Raw genomic sequence first — 24,838 nt, forward strand, 5'->3', positions numbered from 1 at the left:
CTTGAACAGAAGCGGCTCTGCGCCAAGCAAGCCCAAGGTATGTAGCGGTCTCCCCACTGCATAGTATCAGTCTTACAAAGGCTTTTTCCAGGAGCTATTTGATCCTTCAGGCAACTGCTAATTCACCTACGCACTTGGGCAGCAGTAAGAGTGCACGTTGGTTTGCCTATAAACTGAAAGACGTTAATTTGTTCCAGGAATGATGTGCTTGGTGAAGTTGTGCTCCAATTTCCCTTGCTGAGAGGGTAGAGAGATACTAGAGATGGGGATTCAACTATTCTTCAAAAAGAAGATCTAAAGAAAAGTTAAAAATTCTACAAGAACCATCAGGAGATTTAGCCAAAATTACTAGTCAACTCTCGGTTGACTTACAGATACCAGGTTTTTATTACCCAAAGCATTAAGATGAAGGGAGATGGAAAATGCTCTCATCCAAGTGACACAAGAAAAGCTATGGAACAACTGGATACTGTACTTGGACCTGTCAGCTCCTTCCGTATTAAGAGGTCTAATGAGATCTAATGCTCTGGTTGCTGATGGATAAAAGCCACTTTTCATACAGTTGCAAGTTCAAGCAAGTTATGAGAGTGATCTAAGAGTAAGCCACACGAATTACCTGCCCACCATTAGAGAATTGCTGCATGAGCTGTTTGTTTAAGCACATTAAAAAAAAATTGCACTTACTCAGCAGTCTGACTTCCTAGATCCTTCCCCTTCCTAAATTTCTACTTCGTTTCTATTGGACTTTTTTAAGGACATCATACATTAAATCAATAAAGTTTTTTTTTTTTTTTTTTTAAATCATATTTACTTTATTTAATATTATTCTGAAGTCAAAATATTTGCAACTGGCTACTGTGGAGTCGTTTCCAGAACGATACAGCTCTGTGCTGTCATTAATCTTCTGCTATGCGGACTTTGGTATATCTCAAAGCTGTCTCAGTTTATTAAAAACCAAATGACTCATGAGTAGCACAGAACGAGCAGTCACACAAAAATTCGGTAACGCTAATAGTGACATTGATGTGAACTCAACAGGTTACATGGACCAAGAAACTCCAGTTACTAAACCACGATGTTGGTAGTTCTGTTTCCAGCAGATATCTAAATCTATCCTATTAAAAGTTGGATTCACACTTTTTCAAAATGCCCTGCATTTCCTGGAAATTTTGTAAGCACAAATTAAACATCAGTTATTCAAATTAAGGATATTTTCCGCATCGTGGTGTCAAAGAAAATGACATATGATTAGGCTACATCTTACACACACTCCAGTTACTAAACTACCTGAAATACAGCTAACTAACTACAATTTTATAATATTTAACGAAACATCCAACTTGAGTGAGAAATAAAAAGTGAATTGAGCAAAAAACACTTCAATCAAGTAAAGAAAAAAGCAACTTTTTTATTTATTTTACTTTTCAGATACATATATATTTAAAAAGTCACTCTTCTTCAGCTCTGTCTATCTTCAGAATTATCTATCTCTTCCACCAGTGCTGCTAGTGCAGCCAACTAGCCTCTTCAAGCACTGAAGAAGTTGGAGTTCTGCTAATTTTTGACTTTTTAAATCTTGTTGGTTTTCTAGTCACCACACTACCATTCTCCCTTGCTTATTTTCCATCTTTGTCCACTATGTGCAACAGCAGTTCAGTCCCTAAACAGTACAGTAACATTTTGCTCCTAGGTATTTGTTGGTTATACTATGATTACAAATAAAATTCAATCTGAATGTAAGAATAAAGGTCACGGGAAAAAAAATCTAACCCCAAAATACTGCAACACAACAGAAGTAACATGTAATATCAAGCTGAGAACAGAATTTTAAAAAATAGGAAAATCAAAACTAAATTACTTCAAACATACACGCTAGCATTTTGAAACTGTATAGAATCACAGTTCTTGTTTTTGTTGGTGTTTATTTTATTTTTTTAATTGTTTACCACAGAATCATTTAGGTTGGAAAAGACCTTCTAGATCATCAAATCCAGCCATCAACCTGACCTACCGCCTACCATCACTAAAGTATGTCCCTTAGTGCAACATCCCCGCATTTCTTAAATACCTCCAGGGATGGGGACTTCATCTCTCCAGACAGCCCATTCCAATGCAGACCACCCCGAGAAGAAATTCTTCCAAATATCCACTCTAAACCTCCCCTGGTGCAATTTGAGGCCCTCTCCTTGTGTTCTAGCACCTGTCACCTGAAAAAGACCGACAGCCTTCTTTCGGGTAGTTGTGGAGTCTCCCCTCAGCCTCCTCTTTTCCAGACTAAAGAGCCCCAGCTCCCTCAGCTGCTCCTTGGAAGTCTTATACCCCTCATCTCACTGTAAAAGTACGCAAAATTAGAATGTTTTCTCAATATTTACCCAAACAAATGTACCCCAAGAGGACATGTGAGGAAAACATATTTCCACTAATTTTGATGCAATTTTTAACAACATTTTAAACTATATCGTTCATTACAATATTGATTTATCCCTAAATGAACCTGGATACCCTAAGAAATCCCATAAACCCTGTATTATAGAACAAGTTAAAGTGCATATAACAAGCTAAAAACGTTCCTATACCAAAGATACAGTATTTACATTGCAGGTTTGAATAACATCAAATGAATAGAAATAAATTACTTTCCTGAGAAGGACATTCTCACCCAGCCCTCATTTCATCTTTGATTTCCTTCAAGCAATCAAAAGAGCAGACATGCTTAAGAGAAAACATTCATTCAATTTAGTAAGAGTTCAGATAGAGCCTCCTGACCTCTGGATTATAGGTTAAATAGGAAAAACAAAACCATACAGTGTATGCTGAGTCAACTACTGCTGCCTCCTTATTTGTTCGCAGAACAGGAGTTTTTTTCCTCCTGGGAGAAATACTTCCTGAGTGCTTTCTGTTCACAGGAAATTTTCACAGGTTTTCAACACTGGTTTTGCAGAAGAACAAATGTGTTCTATTAAAGAACTCCCTGAAATTCACTGGTGTTTTGACAACAGCTGTGAATCAGGAGATATTTGATCCAAAATAGCTAAATACCTCAGGATAGCAGCAACAGCCAAAGAGGCAGAGTTCAGAAACTGCGGCTAGAATACATGCTACAGCACAGACAAACAAATAAATAGGTGAAGCAATACACCCACACACGCATCTGTCGCAACAACCAAAATAAAGGAAAAGCCAGGAAGGTGACGTGCACTGCCGCTCTCTTTTTGTCTTGGGCATCCAAGTTCTCTTTGAGGAGGAGGATTCCTGTTGTCTTCACCTCCTTGCATGGCTTCTTAGAGAGAAGTGAGGCCATTTCTGTTCCTGAAAACCACTCTTTAGAGGAGGAAGAACTGGCCAAATTAGCTTTTAATAGCAAAGAGCAGAGGGAAAAAAAAAAAAAAAAGAAAACAAGCATTTAGAGCTTATGAGCATAAAGTAACTTGTCACTAATGCCAAGATTGCAGTATCCTTCCCCCGCTTCAGAGAATCCTGCTTTCCACCCTTAAGGGGTAGATCAGTAGCAACACTATGCCAGCCTCAAAGTCCCCAGAAGCCACAGCCAACACCAGCTGGTGACCTGTCAGTGAAATGCCAGTTTCTCCCTCGTAAACTCAAATTTTTGCCCTTATAGACTACAGTAGTCCGGTACAATGAGCAAGAAGTCATTCTGACCCCCCTCTATTGTAATAATTTTCAGTACTAGCCTTCAAGTATTTATTCCAGGTAGAAAAATATCTTGACCCAATACTTTCAGTTAAACCAGGGTGACAAAGCCATACAGGAAAATATAAATAAATAAATACACAGTATTGTTAATCAAAAGCATTCAGAATTTTCAGAGTAGAAAAAAAAGCCAAATCGACAGATCTGGCTCTTGAGTTGCAGATGGAAGTCTAAATATATTTTGTGCTTGATCTTGCCAGTTTGCAATCCTATTCCGTAGACCTAAATTAAACAGGACTTATTCCTGGAAAAATACCACATGAAACAAAGATGAAGTTATATAATTCAAATAATTTTCACTCCAACCTCTGAGTTACAATAATTTATATATATATATTTAATATTTCTCTATTCGCTCATCTATTTGTATCATGTAAGGCCAGTAAAGACTCTGGGTCTTAAAATCAAAGGACTGTAGAAGTTATTAAAAGTGTTCAGGGTCTAGAGTTTAACCAAAGTCTAATAAGCATCTGTACGAGGCTGACTTTAAGATGTTTCACAGTGTAAAAAGGTTTCTAATACCTAGAGGAAGCCATTTTACTTTTAATAGCAACCAATATTAAGAATTTATAAAATGCAATACTACCACAAAATGTAACATGCATACTGCAAGTTCAGATGCTTTCCTGGAAACTTAGTAATGTGTGCATGCACACGTATATCCGCACATGTATGTATTCTATACATGTATTCTTTCCTGCAAATTTCCTGGTGTGTGTAGGCACACAGATAGCTACATCCACATATGTTTTCCTCATATTTGTATTCAGCAAGAAAAGACCTGACCAGCATAAAGGCAACAGAGCTTTGTGAAATTCCTGAAGGCTTTCCTTTTCCAGAACTGCAATTGCACAGCAGGGGCATGCCAGCAGGCACTACACCCTTGTCAAAATCCGTCCAGATATTTCAATGTACCACACCCCTCTCGTTCCAACTATCTCGTCCATGACAAAGCAACTAACAAGTAACCCCAAATTACTTAATATAAATATGTAAATCCTTAATTCACCCAGCTCTGAAGCAAGTGGTGCACATTAGCTATCGCAATTCCACCCCCTCAAGCCTAAATGCAATCCATGACGCACATAGGCATCATTAACCTGGGGGGTACAAGAAGACAGGCTCACTCAAACCTGTTTTCTTTGCATCAAGCAACACCTAAAAAAGCCTCTGCGAGCAAAACAGCTTCAGGAAACTGTTACTGCTTGCTTTAACCATTTTTTTCCTTCTAGAATGCTCCTGCATCTATTTCGGTAACTCAAATGGAATCAGAATACTTTCTGGAAGAAAAAACAAAGTATTCAGATCCATCTGAAAAAAATAAACCTTAAATCCTGGGTTAGTGTTTTCCCAACAATGCATTCCTCAGTTTTCCCAAATAACATAATCATCTGTACTTCATTTGAAGTGCCAAATACATTCCAAGAGCACCTTAAAGAGATCTAACAGCAGACAACCTTCTGTAACAAGCTTGTTTATGGACTGCAAATCCTTTAGAGCTATTAATACAAATTTAAGTGATATAATAACTACGAAGCCTAAGCTCTGACATTACAGCTCCATGCATACATGTCACATACATGCACTAACATGCTACAGTAGCAAGGCAAGGTATAGCTAGTCCACACACAGCAGATACTAAATAAACAATTTAAATAAACAAGGTATCCTGATTCTGGTTTAGATTTTAATTAGCAGGTAAAAATATTAATGAAGCAAGTTGATATTTACCAGGGATGAATGAACCAATATTCCTGAATCTTCATTTGGCAGGCTGAATGCTGTATATTCAAGGGCATTGTTTTCCCCTTGCAGTTTGCAAATATAGCCACAGTTTCTCTCAAAAACTGTCCGGATGCCTTTAAAGAGAACCACGCTTGTAGTGCAACCCATTCCAAATCTGTCCAATTTTGCATTTCTAGCAGCCCTGATTGCATTTGCAGGATGTCTTCTTCCCTTGCTCGGCTCGAATGATTTTCCTGTGCTTCACAGAAATTTTTCTTTGTACAGTCTTCATTACGTCCGACATTTAGTATGTTCCTCAACTAGAAACCATCAGCTACTGAAATGTAATCCTATTTGTTTAAGCCAAACACTGCCAAAAATCCAGCCGCAGAAGACAAAAATCAGAGGGCGATGAAAAGCAAGGGATACCTCAGCTGTAGGAGATAAGAGGCTTTCAGCATGTGCCGTACTCCACAAGAGAGATGAAAAGGTATTCCAGAGGGTCTGGGAAACAGCTCCCGTGTTTCAAAGATCCTCAGAACATAATCGAAGATGAAAGGAAACTGCAAAGATACTGCTGCAGTTTCTGCTGCCAGCCACAAAGAATCCTCATCTGCTGCAAGAAAGCACTCTCCCAGAATGCCTAGCACGGAGTTCGTACTAGCAAACATTTCTTTGCTTGACCTATATGTGCTTTTTAGTGCTTAAAAGCAAAAAAATTCAACAGCAACAGCTCAAAACGAGGGGAAATTTAGTAAATTACTGCATGAAAAAAAACAAAAAAAAAAAAAAAAAAACAAAAAAAACCAACACGTTGCATAAATCTACTTCAATCAACTGTTTATGTTATCAGCATGCTGTTATCAGCTCAGGCAAACCACGAGAGAGCTGGAAGCTGACAACTGTCTGCACTTCTTCCCTTCTCCCTTACAGACAGAAGTAACCACTTGGAAAAATGAGTTCCAGAACTGATGATGTACTCCCTTAAAAAAAAAAAAAAAAATCACAGCTCTTTTTTCCCCCCCATACATTTCTTAGTTGTACAGTGAATCACATCCACATTGATTGATTTTATCGCTACAGGATAGTAAGATCTACTGTACTGGTATCTGTCACACAAGTATGTAAACTTCTATAATTGACACTGAGAAACTGTGTTTTCTGATTGTTTTTAATCATCTTTTGGAGAAACAACTTGATTTAAAAGGCAAGGGATTTGTAAAAACTAATTGCCCCAAACATGACATTATCAATCACTGTCAGAGATGACAGATTAGCTTTATGTTCCTGCTAAACTGATCCACCACAGGAAGCACTAAGAGGTATTTATTTAACGAATTATAAAACTGGATGAAACACTGAATTTAGGAACTCAAATTTGTTGCAATGCAGGTAAAAAAAAAAAAAAAAGCCCTTAATTAAAAGGACTTCAGGGATGCATGAAGGCAGGGATGGGAAGAGATAAATGATGCAGATTTGCCCCCATACAAATTAACTTGAGGAGATACTTGGATGCTACAATGAGTGATTCAGAAAAAATATGCAAGATTTATTAGCACTTTTCCCTAACATTTGGCTAGCTAATGCATCTCAGTAGTATATTTCTAAGTTAAATACAGTAAAATAATATGCAGACACATTGATTAAAAAGAGGGGAAAAAAATCAATACTTGACAGTGATCCAAGTAGTTCCTTCCAGTCCCATATTCTCAAGGGCAGCAGTCAGCATGTTCCACATGTTGTAAGAAATGCAAACTGTGTTAAGGCAGTTTTGTTAAGAAATAGCTTAAATTTTACTCAAGACAATGATACTTCATGTGTAAGCAAGAACCTTGCATAGGGATGTCCCTGTACCTTCTTCTGTCTCTGTACCTACCCCACCCTCTTCAAAGCCAAGAACCAGAGCAGTGATGGAAATGCCGGGCTCCATTCATAAAGTTTGGACAAAGACCTGCTTGCAAACGTGGGAGAAAAGAGTTGTGGGAATTAGCAGGGTATTTCTGGGGGTGCCTTCTGTGAAGCTAACTGTTTCTACTGCAGAAGCCCACTGCATTCCAGCTGAAATGTAGGATTACAGAGACCTGACAAAGTTCAGAACCCAAACATGGTATCAGAGCTTGACAGATAACTAGAAGAAAGTACTGTTGAGGTGGTTGCTCTACGAAGTTTCAGACTTCATATTTGGAAATGTTACTAGAAAATGGTAGAAAAAACAGCTTGTGCCTTAAGAGAATATGAGAAAAGTCTGTTTACAGCAATTTACCGTGCCTTAGGTAGTTCCTTCAAATACCTAGAAAATGACCTCACTTTTAAAGCACCAGGTAGGATGTGGAAAAACAGGAAAACAAAAAGATTTCATTTGGAAAGATAAACAGATGATAGAACCATAGAATAACTCAGGCTGGAAGTGGCCTCGGGAGGTGTTCTAATTCAAAACTGATTAAGAGCAAATTTAATTTTGACTACATCTTGAATAAATGCAGCATCATGGTCCTATAGTTATTTTAGGAAAGACAGTTGAAACTTGAATCAATACAGCGGTAGTAACAATGACAAGCAATGAAAAGGTTTCCAAATTGAGCTTGAAAAGGAGATAAATATGGGGTCATGAAGGGTGGGAAGAACCCAAAGGAAGAAGGAGCTTGACCATGTGCTTAAATATTAATACCATGAGAAATCTGAATAGTATGCAACATAAAGCAGACTGCCAACAAGCTGACTTTTTCTTAAGATATGAATTTGGTGCAAAGTGGAGGCTTCCAGCTTTGCTAAGGAAATTCCTGCAATTGTACTGAGCACAAAAAGCAGCGAACATCCAGACAGAAACGTGACAACTGGAATACTATCGACTACAGAATTACATCTCGAAGTGAAACGGGAGGCTGGAAAAGTTTTCGTAAAGCTCTGACAGAGCCCTTCTCTACCAACTGAAGAGAGCTAAAGGGCAAGCTTAAGGTAGGTAAAAATCTTAATCCAGTGGTTTAAAAAAAAAAAAAAAAAAAAAAAAAAAAAAAAAAGACCGGATAATACATAAATACATAGTTTTCAGTGTCTAGCTTGCTGCTCATATGATCTGTAGCTGAGCCTGGGTTATGAAAGGGTATTTTTCCCTTCGCAGGGGTGGACAGGAAGAAAGGAAGGTTGTTGACAGGAGGCACTGCTAATGCTACTTCTCTTTGCTTGTGAAAAAAAAGCTCTTCATGAAATTTCCAAAAGAGTTATTTAAGTTAACATACATTGCAAATATTACACTCCTAAGCCATATTGCATGGCTTCTCCTCGCTATATAGTATATCGAAGCTGTCCTGACTGCACTGTGAGATTGCTGACAGTCAGAAGATGAATTGGTTGTTGTTAGCTGCAAGGTGGTTCTTTTGAAAGTCTTTCTAAGACATGGCCAGGTAATAAAGGAGCAGCTCTAGTCATCCGCCAGAAAGTTGTTGGGAACTGCTTAACAGCAGCTACTCAGTTGCTTTAAGGGTCTAACCACCAGTCCTCTTATCACAGTAAATGCCTAATAACCACTTTTTCCTCCAGCACTGGAGGACTTCAACATATTAAGCAGCCCTTCTACAGCCAAATGAGTTCCAGCTAGCAGAATCACATAGCTACACAGTTCTCAACAACGTCTGCACGTTTCAGTTTGACACTGGTTAGCACTTAAAAGGTAGAAGTCTTTTGGGAAAAATTACCTGGGTCAACTGCAAACCTTCAGGAGATAAAGCTCTCAGTAACAAAACAAGAGCTTATTAGAAGCAGCTAGACAGAAGTCAGGCAGTTAAGAGAATACAAATGAAACCAGGGAGAGCTTCCAATTGAATATACTGTTGCAAAACAGCACGGACATTCTGTCTTCAGACGCTGCCATCTCTGCAGCAGAGTGTTTCCTAAAGACACAGGGCCTTATCTGCAAGAGAACATCATTCAGGTAGAATTTAAACATTTAAGCCAGAAAACTTCTTTTGATCCCTTAAAACATTAGAAGTAGGTAGTTAATTTTTTTTACCTACAAAGTTGTCCTTGACATTTAACATACCCAAACTGATGCTGTCTTGACAGGAGCAAACATCTGGTTCCAAAGAGATCTTAACACATACTGACTGAACTCAGCTCTTCACAAAACATGACAGTATCTGTAGGTGGAGCACTACCTCCCATCTGGCAGCTATGTTTCAACTCAGAATGCTAGAGACGTGGGCCTACAGCTGCTTCAGCCCTGAAAGATTAAACCCAACATCACATATCACTCTTCTGAGTGCCCTAACAACCAGGTGATGGTATACCCAGGTCAGCGTACTTGCTTTTGTCTGATAGAGCTATGCTGCAGGAAAGAGCTGCGATCCAGCATCCCTGCAAGAGGGAAAAGAAATGAATATACAACAGCTCCCCCTTACTAAGAATGCTTCTAGAAAAGAAAATTCAGGTTCTGGTTCCTGTCGCAAGGACTGCTTCTGCTATGACTGCCTCCTGCAAATTTCATAGAAGAGCTCTGTCAGTTAATGCTCTTCAAGAGCTCACGCTTCTTCAGAAAGAAGGAATCATGCCAAAAATGCTTTCTGGCCACAACTGAGTTTTACGCTTAAGTTAGAATAAAAGTCTTCAGCCTGATTTTTCAAAACTAGTGCAGAACATCTTGTTGGGCATGGATTATTTTTGGTGAGCCTCAAACACACTTTCAAGACTAGGAAGAAGGGGTATTCAGGGAATTACAGGGCGTTCAGACTCACCCCAGTCTCTGGGAAAATTATGAAGCAAACACTGCAAGAAGCCTTGTCCAGCCATATAAAGGACAAGAAGGCAGCTGCAAGTAGACAACATGGATTTACCACAGGCATATCGTGCCTGCCCAACCTGTTTGCCTTCTGTGATGAGATGGCTGGCTCACGCACACGGACATCACAGTGGATATTGAAGAATGCAGGTGAAACAAGGCCTCTGACAGTCTCCCAAAGCATCCTTGCAGCCAAACTGGGCAGACATGACGAGGATGACATCCTGGTGGACAAGTTGAGCATGCTAAGCAGGCTTCTCATACAAGAAAGATACTGACGTACTGCACTGAGTCCAGCTGGGGACCATCGTGATGGTTTAGGGGCTGCAGCATAAAGCATGAGAAAAGTTACATGTATGAGACCTGAAGTGAAGGCCAAAGGGAGCTCTTATTGCTGTCAACAGCTACCTAACAGGAAGGTTGAAAGAGGACAGAGACAGACTTGTCTTGAAGGTCCAGCCACAGGACAAGAGGTAACACATGAAATATTCCATTTACATATGATAATTTTATTTATTTTTAAACACAAAGGTGGCTAAATACTGGAATCAAAGTCTCCATCTTTGTGGATATTAGAACTGGATTGGCATAGTCTGAACAGCCAGACCTGCTTTGAGCAGGAGGGTTGGACCAGGTGACTTCCTGAGATTTTCCTTTCAACCTATACCCGTGCATGATTCTGTGGCCCTGCATCAGGTAGCCACACACTGACCACAGCAAGAGGAAAGATCCAAGAGAATTCTGTCCTTCAGACGAAAGCTGCTATGATCACTGCAGAAGGAATCTTGACAACGGCATGTTTGGATTCCAAAATTACATGGGATGAGGATCTGCACACTCAGCAAGGCCCTAAGAAGAGATTTGCATCAAATAGAAATGAAAAAAGAACTACTGTAACATTAGAAACACTAACTATAGCGCCAGGCTGAAGACCAGAAGCAGTTTACCATCTGTGCAGGATGTCAAAAAGTCAAAAACAATGCTTATGAAAATTGGAACACTGGTTCTGTCACATCCAGTCAAGGAAGCCATCGGAGGTGGCTAATGACACAATAAGCTAACCTACAGCCAGGGGAATGTTTGTATCTATCACGTCTCTTGCACATTTCGTTAAGTGGGAAGGAGGCTTAAATATGACGCAACCCAAGGGATGCCATTTCAGCGATTATAATCTTGCATACCTAATATCATGTACGTGCTGATGGAGAGCTGCACACAAATTTACAGCCCTACTCGGTACCAAACGCTAAATACCACAGCTAACACTTTGCAGTCACAGCACGGGGAGCTGCAGAAAGGTCGGTCTTCTCATAAGCCCATTCTACCTGTGTAAAAATACATTTCCATCCATAGGTGAGCACTGGGAACTGCCAGGAAAGCATTCACCCTAAGGTCAAGCTTAACTCAAGTCTTCCCTGAGGCAGACATACCAAAGATACCCCAAAAACTTCAGGGACTTGTCCAAGCCAAACTAAACTGAGCAAATGAACTGTCATGGTTAAGCATGAGACACAAAACACCTCCTTTTAACCATTTCGTATTTCAAACCTTAACACAGCATTTCTGGTATTGAAATATGCTCACAGGACTCCATCTAGTGGTTACCTTTCAGCCTTCTGAAGTTGACACTTTCAATCTGGGCTCTTTAAATAAGTGAGATGGTAGCCACAATACAAATGTATTATTATTAGAGAGCAATAGAGTAAGTCACTAATTACAAGAAGTTAATTTCAGAAACACCAATGAAACCATGCCGAAATAAATGACAGTCAACAGTACAGTAGGCTAGAAAAAATAGTTCCAGCCCCGTTTTTGAGCAACCATAGGTTGGGAAGAATATCAAAAACTTCAGATCTCTTATCCCTTCTTACACTTTTAATCCCTTTACGGAGGTTACTCAGATTCAGGTTTTCCTCCTTTGCTTTGTTACTAGTTTGTTTGGGAACAAGTTCCAACTTTCCCTCCAGCAGATCAGGAACTGCCAAAGTATTTTGCTGGAAGTGTTTGTTATTTATCCCTTGAACTCTACCACAAGACTGTCTACAGCAAGTTTCCCCTCCCTCCCATTAGAAACCTTGCATTTCACCTGAGAAAAAACCTTTTGGATCATGCTGTATGCTATAGCCAGGAAGAAATTCATATCCAACGTTATTGGACCATCTGAGGCCATCCACAATCCCAGGCAAATAACTCCAAGGTGATAACAAGCCTGGCAAGCAAGTCTCCCAGGACAATTCCTGAAGGAAACTAGAATAGCATCCTTCAAATAACTACGATGTGTGTCGTTTCCTCATTAACCTGAATACTCTTTTTAGACTGCCTGAAGCTTGAGGTCCAACATGAATTTAAGGTCTCCCTTGGACTAGCAAACAGTAAGAGGGAGCCTCCTGGAACATTCCTAAAGGCAACAAATCTGTTAAAATGAAACCAAGAGCTATCTTACTACCCTTTTCCTCTCCCACTGAAAATATCCAACTCTTTCTGTGGCACTTGTGTTGTTCTTATTCTTGAGTGTTCCAGTACTCTCTTCAGCAGATGAAGGCACCGAGATCATCTCTCTTTTACCAATGTCAAAACACAGGCATCTGAGTACAGGCTCTGGACGTGCAAGCTGAAACCAAATTAATTTCTACCAACTTAGAGGCGCTGAATTCTGGACCCCTGAAATCAACTACATTTCACTTATAATTACACACCAATTGCAAGTTACATTCTGCACTGATGCAAACAAATCTAAATGCTTTCTCTGCTTAAAATTATGACAGCATTACCCATTCTGAGTATAACGTGTAGTCACTCTTTGTGTGGGGATTAACTCTACAGCAGTAAAAATATAAACTGCTCCCTTATCTCTGAATTCGCCCAATAACTCCTTCCCATCCAAGGAGTACCTGGAAGCAGTAAAAAAAACACTGTAGCCTGTGCCTCAAATTTCCAAACCCAGATCAGTATCTGTCGCCATGCTATCTCCTTGAAGTCAGTAGCTACAGCTCAGTATCAAAAAGCATCCAGTAGGACACAAAGCAGCAGCTAGGGATTGTTTATTTGCACAATGGCTCTATACTACAGCCTTTCCTGCTTAGCAGCTCCAGCTCAGCATTACTCCTTCTCAGCTTTGTAGCAATTAAACATAAATCTTGAAGGTTTTTTAAGTGAGGTCACTCTAAATCCCACTGCATGAATAACTGTGTTTCTTAGCAGAAGAAACTTCAAAAGGGAGTACCTGATTTCATTGCCCATGCACAAACTCACCCCTAAAAACTAATACAACTTTAGAAGAGTGGGGTATCATTTTCGAAAGAGAACAGTTTTGTTGGTTTAGTGTCCCCTAATTTTTATTTTTCTTATGGTGATACTTCTAGGAAAAAATAAAAATAAAAAACTTTTCAAGAGTACTACCAAAACAGTCTGGAGAAAAAGTCAACCTCAATGATTTTTTTCTTAATTTTCTCAGTATTACAAAGTTGGCATCTCTTCCAGACCTACCATTATTGACAATATCGCACATAACAAGGCCTTCTTTACATTTAACGTCTCCATGGAAATCCTGTGAATCAGATTTTTCAGATGATGCCCAAATGACTTATTTTTCCCTCCTTGCTGTCTCAAGACAGTAGAAGGATCCCAAACCGTCGAGGTTTTTGACACAACAGTATTCAAGGGGCTGAAAAACAAATTTCCCTCTTATAATACCTGACATCCTTTCCTTCAGGTGCTGAGTAGACAGAAATTCCAGTTAGTCCTGTAACAGCACCTTTTTCTTCAGAGAGGGCCCCAAAGCAGAGCTTGGCCTGAGCCCAGCAGCTTCAAAGTAGAAATCCAGTTAAAGCCTGGAGTACGTGGTGGCGCCCGTGGTATCCAGGCTGAATCAGTCTGCAATCTGCTTCCTTCCTTGGGACACGGGGCTAAGGCTGCTTTTTAAGAACAAAGTAATCTACTATCTTACAGAACAAGTATACAGAAGAGTGAGAGAAGAATGGCATCCCTCCCCGCCACAACCCTGGAGATATCTTTCTTGCTGCTTTCCCTTTGCTCTGGATACCCACCAGTAGCCCCAGGCTGACACCACTACCTTAAATAAAGCACAGATTCACAGATTAAGGTCACAGAACAACAGGACAGTTGAGGCTGGACTCTGGAAGTCATCTGGTCCAACCCACTCATGCTGAGCCACATTAGCTTCACCAGTCTGAGGAACCAGATCCAGCCAGAGTTTTCAACAAAGCTACTGGATTGTTTCTTTCTAGTTTTTCCCATTTGAACTGCCAGAGTCTCCAAGTCAGGCAGCAATCTCTGGAGCCAGCAGAACGCAGAAGATAGTATCTGAATTCCCCGTTCCTCTTCTCATACCTGAATCATCAGTCAGATGAGGAGATGACAAAGTGCCCCGACAGATGCAGTAACTCAGCCTTATACCAAGCAAGAGTCCCATTCCCCACCCCTGCAGTCAGATAAGGAATTTTCTTTTCTTAATGTTTCTGCACCAATGCTGCTATTTTGTTCAACCAGTAATAACAGGAGTGCTGCAGACTACCTCAGCTACAGATGTTGGATTTTTCTGACCAAATGTTTGTGCTCCAAAACAATTTCCTTCATAAAAATTCCCTTCAGAGTTCCCGCTCAACTTTCTGACAACCTTTGGACGTCTCATATACCTTTGTCCGAAGCAAAGTCCATTGTGCCAATGAAATTCTGGTCCTCGTTTAGTACTACAGTCTTTTCATAAAATGAACTAAACTGTTTTTGTGGCCCGTAAGACTTTTTTTTTTTTTTAATCAGGAAGTCTCTATTTTGCATTAATATATGTTCACTTTCCTTATCACAAGAAGAACTTTAAGAATCTTTACAGGAAAAAAACCCTACAGTATTCTCACAATGCAACACTTACCTACCATTTTTTCACCATACCTTGAATTTAATCATCGAAGTTACATCAGTGCTTCTAGAGTAAGACAGAATGCAAGCCTTCCTGCAGAAACCCATCTATCCTCTACGTTAAGGTCTGAAATAAGTTTACATACTCAGAATGATTGGAGTATCTTCTTATCCTTCTATAAGATGCCTTTATGCCTTTTTAGGCATAAGTTATTTCAAAAATCTTTCAATGAGAAGAGCACGAGAAGAGCAAGGTAATACCTGGATTACTTAGGCAGCTTTATGCCTTTTATGCCTTGCATAATTAATGCTTTTGATGGACTCAGGCAATCTAAGGAGAGGAGAGCAGGGAAGAATAAATTTGTCTTTAGCTTCTTCCAAACGAAGCTTGGCCTTCAGTATCTACATCAAGTGGAGTACTTGATATAATTCAACCTCAAAACCAAAACTAAATGCGAGCTAGGGGAGAAAGATTTAGGCACATTTTTAATAGAGAGTATTTTTAAAAGTCAGTGCATTAGATAAGTTCTTCAAAGTCCACCACGGATTTCAGGTCTAAAAAAGAGTTTGTTGGACTCCAGTGATGATAACATTACAACCTTTTGTCATCTCCGTAAGGAGCCACCAGCACCAAGTTGCCCCTCAGTTACATAAAGGAAAGCAATACATTTCTCAGAAGGATGCGATCAAACTTCCTGTTATCTGGAAAACTCAGCTCCCCTTAGTCGCTTCAGTGAGTCACCAGCATCTTTTCCTGGCTATTTTTAAAGCAAACATGCATTAGTTTTGCTGTCTTGAAGCTACCTCAAAAACACAAACCTGGTTAAAAGGTCAGATTTTCAAATCGTTAAGCATGCACATACATGCATATACGTGATGGTTATCTAATCTCAGGCACACGCTGCTCAAGGGCAAGTGGCCACTCAATCAAATTGCCACTCTTGCTCAATGTCACTTGAACAGCAACACCCATACAACCCCACCACCACCACCCCAGTTGATAATAAAGGTCTAGTTTTCAAAACCAGTAATTACAGACCTTTTTGAAACATTGCCCTAAGAGCACAACGCAGCAGAAGCAAAGAGACGACTTGAAGCTGGATATACTGTTTTAAGTTTATTGCATAAGATGTTTAATATGGGCAGAAAATAATCAGAGTTGTGAAATTCTCAGGGTTAATTTCAGGTGTGATGAGTTCTGCTTTTATCGAGATACAAATATGTGATCTTGCTTGGGTTTGAAAGGGCACGAGTAGGAGGATGAGAAGTTATGCTGTGGTATTCTGCACTGCATGAGAGCTGTTGCCACCATAGATTTCAAGCCCAATCCAGCATCACGCTCTACGTGACATTTGCTGCACTAGAACAACTAGCTTTAAAGCATTTAATCCTCTATTTTAAACATAATTATCTTTAGCAGGCTAGGAAAAGCTCTAACAATGAATAAAGAAATGAGATGTAGCTAACAAGAATGATCCTGTGCCACTTTTGGGGTTAAATAAATTTTCGTTAACACAAAAAATCAGCAGTCCTAAGCCTTCCCCCCTCATGTTCTCGTTCTGAAGAAATTCACTGACATTTAAGATTTAAGCAAGTTTAAAGGTATTTATTAATAGAAATGTTAGTGCTATAGTCCAGCCTCTGAATCTTCTCAACCACAAAAATGTCTATCATACTCAGTAAGTCTTCTCAGCAGCACCAGGCCTGCCAGAAACAACAGTTTCCTTACCCGTGTTTTGTATCCAATCGAAAAGGTTTCCACATGCACTTTGCTAAAGTAAAATTAGCACGTTTATCACAAAGATCACACCTTTCCCGAAGGAAATAAAAATTGGCAGCGTGTTAGCGGTGCATACCATAAACTAAAACAACCTCTTCAGGGCTGAGCATCGCGTTTTTCCCCACAAGTAAAGAGAAGGTTCAACAGTTCAGGGAGTAGCTGAATGAGCTCTACCGTTTGCATCGAGCTCCTCCGAGGTGAGATGGATGGCTCACCTTGATGTGAGATAGGATGACGCTCACTGGCAGCCGCCGTTTTTCCTTCAACACCTTTAGTATCAGTTCACATCTCTCTGCTTTCACTCACCCATTCATAACACTTTGCTTCTTCCAGATCCTTTATGTACTTCATTTTCCATCCCATTCACAGAAAGCTCAAGCTTTAGCCACTTTTCCATCTTTTCTGTACCCATCAGCTCTAGCAGATCCCAGTCCCCATGCCCAGCCTCCCTCCAGCATTACGCACCACTTTGTCCGTGGCTTGCTTTAGGAGAGAGGGAACTGACAATCTCTTTCTAGACTAACACAGCAGCTGAAATCTCACCTTTAATGAGGTTCCAAATACTCCTTTCACCATGTACAGAGAAGACACTTTGCAGAAAAGCACACGAGCCCTCTCTGTGCACAGAATATACATAAGGATGCACAAATCAAAAAAAAAAAATACCAAACCAAAATGAATATTGCATAATCCTCCCAGTAACTGCATTATTGGAAAAACACATCAAAAACACAGTAATAATAGAGCAAAGACCTGGACTGCAAAGACAGACTTTGCGTGTCCTAATCAAGAACAAGTCTCCTAGATCAAACAACAATAACAGGAAAAAAAAATAAGGTTACCAGCGAGTTTGATCAGCCATCAAGGATTTGTCAGGAGATCCAAGCACTGTCTCTGTGATATACTGACTTTCTGCAACATCTGAAAAGCCGAATTTCTGCAAGGCTTTTAGAGCTCTACCAGGTACCTGAAGTCACATATAAAGCCCCAACACGTACTGAGATGTGACAACTTCAGCCTTCAAACCTGTTTTGTACATCCAAATCAAAAAGGAGAACTTCAAAGGATAATCTGGGAATCATACAGATTTCTTACTGTTCTCCCATATCTCCCGTTTCTTCTATGCAACACTGATTTTTATATAGGGGAAACAACTTTTGCAAAGTTATTTGGGATATGTAAACCTTTTAGTTATCTGCATACACAATACGGGCATTTTATTGACAACTAGGCAAAAGAGCAGCCAATTCGGGTCGACATTCTTTTAATTTCTTATTTATCCATCCTTAAGCGTAAGCTTAATTTAGCATGGGGTAGAACACATCATTTTGTCACTGAGATAATTCATCATTACCACATCATTGAACAAGACACCACATGCCACCCCTCTGGTCCTACTGATCCGTATAGGACGTGTTTTGGTTAATCCACCATGTTTTAAACATGTCGCTTTCAGTTGCACATAACGCTGAAATTGCATTGAATCTTGCTAAGATTTCTGGTTTAAGAGGCAGACTTGCTATCCCTGCAGTCTTCCTCTCCAGACAGAGGTATTTGTGAGGCCAGAGGAACCAGCAATAAGTCACATGGCTAGTCCAAAGACAAAATAATGACAACGCACAAGAAAACCAAATTCAGCAAGGATGCTACTGCCATGCAGAAAAAAGCAAAACCTGAATGCAAACTATGAAGATATACCTGATGTGCCATATCCTGCAGTGAGAAACTGGTTGCCAAATAATGTTTTCAGCTCTGCCAGCTGTACCTGTTGGTCCTGCAAACTAAATCGAACGGCACGAGTGCATGAGCTCCTAAAAGTTGACAAGATAGCTCACTTAGTTCTGCAGTCAAAGTTAGCTTGGCTAGCCACACCTGCTAACTCTTCAACCAAGCTATTTAGTCTATCGCTTGCCTGAAAATCTCTTATTTTTAGCTCCGATTAAGAGCAATCTGAAAATTTCAGATATGGCACGCTGTCCTACCGACGTGCTATTTTTAATCCCCTTTCATGAGTATGATGCTAGGCACGTTTACTCAGAAGAGACGATAAGCATGTTTCAGAAACACTGCCTAATAAGCCTCATTTAGACACGAGAGATGCTCTTTTTTTTGAATAGTGCAAGACTGGCTGTATTGTTTAAGGCACAAACATATGGAACTGTTAAACAGCAGCTAAAATAAAGGTTAGAAAATATATAGAAGCTTATAGGTATTAGCAGTTCACTCCTGTCTCCTGCTGCATGGATGATTTTGCATCCCTTCTCAGCAGATTCTGCTGCAGGGGCATCAGAAGCACTCTGTGGCTGCACACATCTGGACAGATTATCTAGCAAGAAGTGCTAGCCTGAATTCATTCTTTCCTACCTCCTGATTCTAGACAGCAAGCCCAGTCAATGGAAAATAGGTTCAGCGTTTTGTCAGTATTGGAAAGCTTCAGCGATGAACAAGTGCTGACAGTAAGATCACATCAGTTACCAGTGCTGAACAATGTTATAAGCAAGGCATTTTGTTGACAACCCAGTCCAAAAAAAAAAAATCCAGGGGGAGGGCAGTGCCCTATCAAAGAGCTTTTAGAGGCAGCTTAGGGGGAAAAAAAATTGTCTTCTTCACAGCAAGCAATACAGAGCAATACTACAACTACTTTAATATTGTGGTAGGAATGCTCTGTTCACTGTAACAGTGCAAGAAACTTTTCTGGTAACAGAGCCCAGAGAATTCAGCAGCTCAGGAGCCAGCCAACTTGCCAAAGAGAGAAGTAAATACTTTATAAAATTCTTTTAGAGCAAAGAAAAATAGTATCCCACCTAAACTCCTCCTCTTAAAAAAATAGTAGTAACACAATTTCATTCCAAATGTCACAATGCTCGATGAAAAGTTACAGCAAATTTAAAGGAGGAAAAAGTGAACTCGTAAAGAGAGGAACATCTGGCATCACTAGACTTTTATTACATGATTTAAACAGCGTGCGAGGAGGAACAGAGGAGTTCAGTGATAAAGTAAACAGTACTTGTGATAGTAGGAAGGACATAACAGCAGGGGCAAAATATTGCTGGCACGGGAAGGTGAGCTCCAGCTCCAGCACAAAACCATACAGGAGAGAGATGAGGACTCTGCTCTGTGCAGCAAGCTAACAGAAAAGGATCGCTAACCTGCCCTGACCCCAAGTCATTATTTTTGCTTTCGAAAAGAGTGAGGAAGGGCCTTCTACAGGACAACATTGAGCCAGTACTCCACGTAACACCATCACTTCTTTCACCTCCTTAGAATTCTGCAGAACGTGCTGTTGGGGCAAAAATACCTCGGATATTAATGAATAACACCACCGCATGCGTTTGATCAACATGAATGAATTAAAGAATCAGTAAAAGAGTTTCCACCTCATCTCAATGACACCAGTTATAAGTGCACTGAGGAAAATACTTCCAATGAATGGGGATGTGTTGGGGGCTGGGGACAAGGATTGCTGATTACTACAGAAAAAAGAAATTACCTGCATCATGACAATCCCTAAGTCTCCCACTCTTTCCAGGAAGAAACTTCATCCCTGGAGAAGCATTAAAGTGTACTAGATGCTTGCTGCACTTACTTGTGCTGGTGTCTCGTGGAAAGCTGTCATTACGCAGGTGGACCCCGAGCTATTCATCTGAGAACTTGTATTATATGTTCCTCAAACCACAGTCAAATAAAGGGTAATTTCTCTTTAGAGCTACCAGTTGATTAAAGAAAGTCATGCCTCTGAGTTACAGCTACAGCATTTACTACTCTCACACGTAGCTGTGACACAACAAACTGTGCTCTCCCAGGCGGTACAAGAAAAGTTGGAGAAGGCCACGCTTAGCATTAACAGGAGCGAAAAGCAAACAACCCGGAGCAGCTTCCACTGTTGGGAAGCCCAGTGCCGGAATCTCTGTGCTCCCACAGGGCTAAGAGCTTCCTGAAAGATCCCCCTCGGGGATAACCAAGCCCCACGGCAGAAGAGCCCCAGGAGGGAAGCTCTGAGGAAAACCTTGCCCAGGCTGTTTAAGATGTCGTCACCTGAGCGCGGCCGGGCCAAGAATCCGCACCTCTCCGGGCTGGTCCCGGCTGCCTCAGACACCTCGGGGCTGATTCACCGCCAGAAGCCGAATTAACGCAGCGAAATCGTGAACGGGGAGACTGCGGGCGGGGAAGCACAACCAGCACGGGCAACGCAGGAAGAAATAAGGTGTTAAAGCGCTCCTGCGGGGACCCAGGCTGCGTGCTGATGCCCTGCATGAGCATTGGGAGGATCCCCCCGCTTCCGAGGCGTCCCCTCAGCCGCGGGCTGAGCCCACACCCCCTGAGGGGCCACCCACCGCCGGCACTCACCAGCAGCACGGAGCCGCGCACCACCTCGGACACGCTCTGCCGCAGCTCGGCCGCCGTGCCCGGCTTGCTCAGCGCCCGCGTGAACTTCCGAGTCTCCGGCGCCACCAGCGCCATGGCTGCGGCCGCTGCCGCTCCCGCTGCCGGTGGCCGTGACGGAGCCGGAGCCGCTCCCGGAGCCGCTCCCGGTGCCGGCCCCGCTCCCCTCAGGGCCCGGCCGTTGGCGGCGGCCGTTGGCTGCGGGCGGCCGTTGGCGGCGCGAGCCCCGCCGCGGGCTCCTGTCAGGTAGCCCCGCCCCCTCCGCCTCGTCACGCCCCGCCCCGCCCCTCCTCCTCCTCCTCCTCCCCCTCCCCCTCCTCCTCCTCCTCGCTCTGCCCTCTCCGCCCGCCGAAGCCCCGCCCCCACCTGTTCCCCCAGCCGCTCGCCCATTGGGCGCGCCGCTACCTGCCCGGCCGCCGCTCGCCGCCCTCATTGGCTCAGCGCGGAGAAAGGGGCGGGGCTAGCGGCAGGCGGAAGTCGCCGCCCGCTTGCTCGCCCGAGGGGCCCCGCCCCTACCGGGCTGCCCCGAGCTGCGCAACGGCCGCAGCGGGGCCGGGCCTGGCAGGGCGGAGCCGCCGTGATACTGCCCTGCTCCGCTGCGTTATCCCAAAAAGCGCATATATACATCATATATATACATATACATCATATATATATATACATATATATATATGACTGTGTGTGTGTGTCACAGAATCATCTAGGTTGCAAGAGACCTCCAAGATCTCCCAGCCCAACCTCTGACCTAACACTAAGCACTCCTCCACTAACCCATATATATATATGGTTTAGTGGAGGAGTGGGATAAGTGGGATATATATATATATATATCCCACTTATAAGCTGCCCCGCTTAGCTGCTCAGAGCTGGGAAATACCCTTCGAAAAAAAAAACCTGCAAAAAAAATAAAACTTTGAAAAATACCCTACCAAAAAAAAAAAAAAATTGGGAAAAACCCTACCAAAAATAACAGTAATAATAATAAAAAAGCATTCAAAAAAAAACCCTACCAAAAAAAAAAAAAAAGGGAAAAACCCTACCAAAAATAACAATAATAAAAAAAAATCAAAAAAAAAAAACTACCAAAAAAAAAAAAAACATACAATAAATAAATAAATTAAAAACTTCGAAAAACTCTTCAGAAAAAGCCCTTCTAAACTGCTGAGTCCCTCATGACAGGCTGGCCAGAGCATGCACCAAGCGCCCCAATAAAACGTTTCAGTGCAGGGAGGGTTGGATGCCACTAAGCCCAGCACGCCCTTATATTGTGATATTCTAATATACTGTACAATTCATTTCTAGGTTAAACTAAATAGCCTACTACTAACAGAAAAAACAAGAGTGAATGGAGTAGATGAGGTAGGGGAGGACTTCAGGTGGCAAAAAAAAACTAATGGCGTGGTTGTATCCAATCATCCAACCATTAGGGTTGGAAAAGCCCTACAAGACCATCTGATCCAACCATCCCCCTACCACCAGTGTCACCCACTAAGCCATGTCCCCAAGCACCACGTCCAACCTCTCCTTGAACACCCCCAGGGATGGTGACCCCACCACCTCCCTGGGCAACCTGATGCTACGTGCAGAAGAAATGGCTGCCGCAGAAAGGGCCTGCTCTTCTGGATGCTTCACAGATACATCCACGATGATAATAAGGCTTCAAACAACTGAGGCAATTCCTTCAGAAAGATGAAGGATAAAAAGTCCAAGTACACAACTGCACAGCTTCCATAGAGGGAGTTTTTGTCAGTGAAGGGTCTTTCCGTGGTTTCTTCGCAGACCTGTATCTAAGACTCATTTATTCAAATGCATGAGCTCTGATTTTTTAGTAGGGTGTCTGCCACAACTCGAGTGTCCCTAACAATGTTTACACCTTTAACACACAAAGCACACAGAAGGAGACTAGTCAGGCACGTTAAAGATACCTTCTTAATTGTCTTCGAGTGCCTGACTGCACAAATCCGAGACCTGTTAGGTTTATGAGTCAATGTTTAAGCTGATAAATCAGAAAATTGGATACTGCTGAGACAGATTATCTGAACGCAGAACTGGATGAGCAGCTATGTAAACATTTAGCTGGAGTAACTAGAATGAGCTATCTTAGGATCGTCGGGTTTTATTTTTTGCCTCAATCTCTGGGATATGTCTAGATTTCAAAGTTCCACAAGTAAACATGCCTGAGATTTTGTCTAAATAATAGATGACCATTTTCTAAAATAAAATATGTTATTGTCAAAGCACTCTTATGTTAGCCCCAATTCTGACAAGAAAGATGACTCATCTACTGAATTCATGGCTGCTTAGATATAAAATGGCACAATTCAACCACTACTTTTTAGTGTATATTTCCTATATATATTGTGCAGCTTTGCTAGAAAAGGGTCAGTTTTCCAAATCTGAAGAAAACTCTGAATGATACCTGTATAAGTGGGGATAGATGGGAAAAATAAATCAAATATGGTAGATTATTTAGGAACACCACACAGGATACCCAAAATATGACATTACCACAGTCATCAAAGTTGTGGGGTTTTGTTTTGTTTTTTGTTTCATTTTTTTTTCAGCTGAATGCATTTAGTTGAAGATAGAAAATGAAAGCAACGATTAAAATATGTATAAAGAAAATGAAAGCAACAATTAAAATATGTTTAAAGCACACAGAAAGATGTGAAACTCACAAAGAGAAGTTATAAGTTAGCATTTGGGAAGCAATGAGAGTGAATATTAGAAGCTAAATACATGAATGAAGTGTTGGTTCATTGCCAAATGGACAAAGGAAATATTTTTGTTAAATGTCAGAAAGAAAAAATCCTAACAGTGGCATACTTTCCCTACTGCTTTGAAATATTACAATTTTCAGTAGCAATGCTAATTTACAAAAGCATTTATTTTCTTTGCTTAATAGAAAGCTGGGTAATGTAGTAATGCTTTATGGATCTAATTGCACATCTCTTATTCAATCATTACCTAGGAAGAATGCTAAATAGCAACAGATAAAGGTAAAAAAAATTAAACTTTCAGGACCAATTAAGTCATGTCCAATAATTTTACAAGTATTGGCTCCAGGATTCTGAGTCATTCAAACTGAAAATCAACCTATCTGTTAGATCCAGAAAAGGAAGCAAGAAACTGATTTTGTGCCCAATAGAAATGTAAAGCAAGAGGTTATTAGAGCTAAAGTCACATGATGGGAATCTTTGGCAAAATCATGGAAAGTCAAGCATAGGAATCACATGTAAGAATTAAAGAATTGTTGAGTGTCTAATTGTTGAACTGGATTTACTGGAATTTAGGCCTATTGCTTACTGGGGTCAGCATTTTGCCTAGCAAAGTAACTGTATAGATTTTGAACAGCCATGAAGACATTATAAAATTATAGAAGTATTAAAAATAAAAAATCTGCAACAATTATTCATCTGAATTAAAAAAAAAAAAATAGCCAGTAGATCTCAAAAGTAATTATATCTTGAAAATCATCATTGTATGGAGACCAGTTTAACAAAATACAGCAAGGCTTTGATTTTGTTACAGTCCTCATTCCAATCATTCATTGGTTGTAATGAATCAATCAGTCAACGTTAGCTTATTTAAAG

At 41.0% G+C, this 24,838-nt stretch overlaps 1 protein-coding gene across 10 annotated transcripts in view; it reads right to left on the minus strand.

Annotated features, from left to right (window-relative positions):
- Window positions 1-21,463, minus strand: part of DOCK9 (dedicator of cytokinesis 9) — a 125,972-nt gene extending 104,509 nt beyond the window's left edge. For 4 of the 10 annotated variants that reach the window (XM_084524206.1, XM_084524202.1, XM_084524205.1 and 1 more), the window contains exon 1: window positions 5,443-6,043. In XM_084524206.1, the coding sequence (XP_084380332.1) occupies window positions 5,443-5,604 (162 nt within the window). In that variant the 5' untranslated portion in view covers window positions 5,605-6,043. Of the gene's footprint in view, window positions 1-5,442; window positions 6,048-21,209 lie in introns of those variants that run through there. The other 6 variants (XM_084524207.1, XM_084524204.1, XM_084524201.1 and 3 more) reach the window with 3 other exon arrangements.
- Between the last annotated feature and the right edge of the window lie 3,375 nt (window positions 21,464-24,838).

This window comes from Aythya ferina (genome assembly GCF_964211825.1).
Source record: "Aythya ferina genome assembly, chromosome: 1".
Lineage (NCBI taxonomy): Eukaryota > Metazoa > Chordata > Aves > Anseriformes > Anatidae > Aythya > Aythya ferina.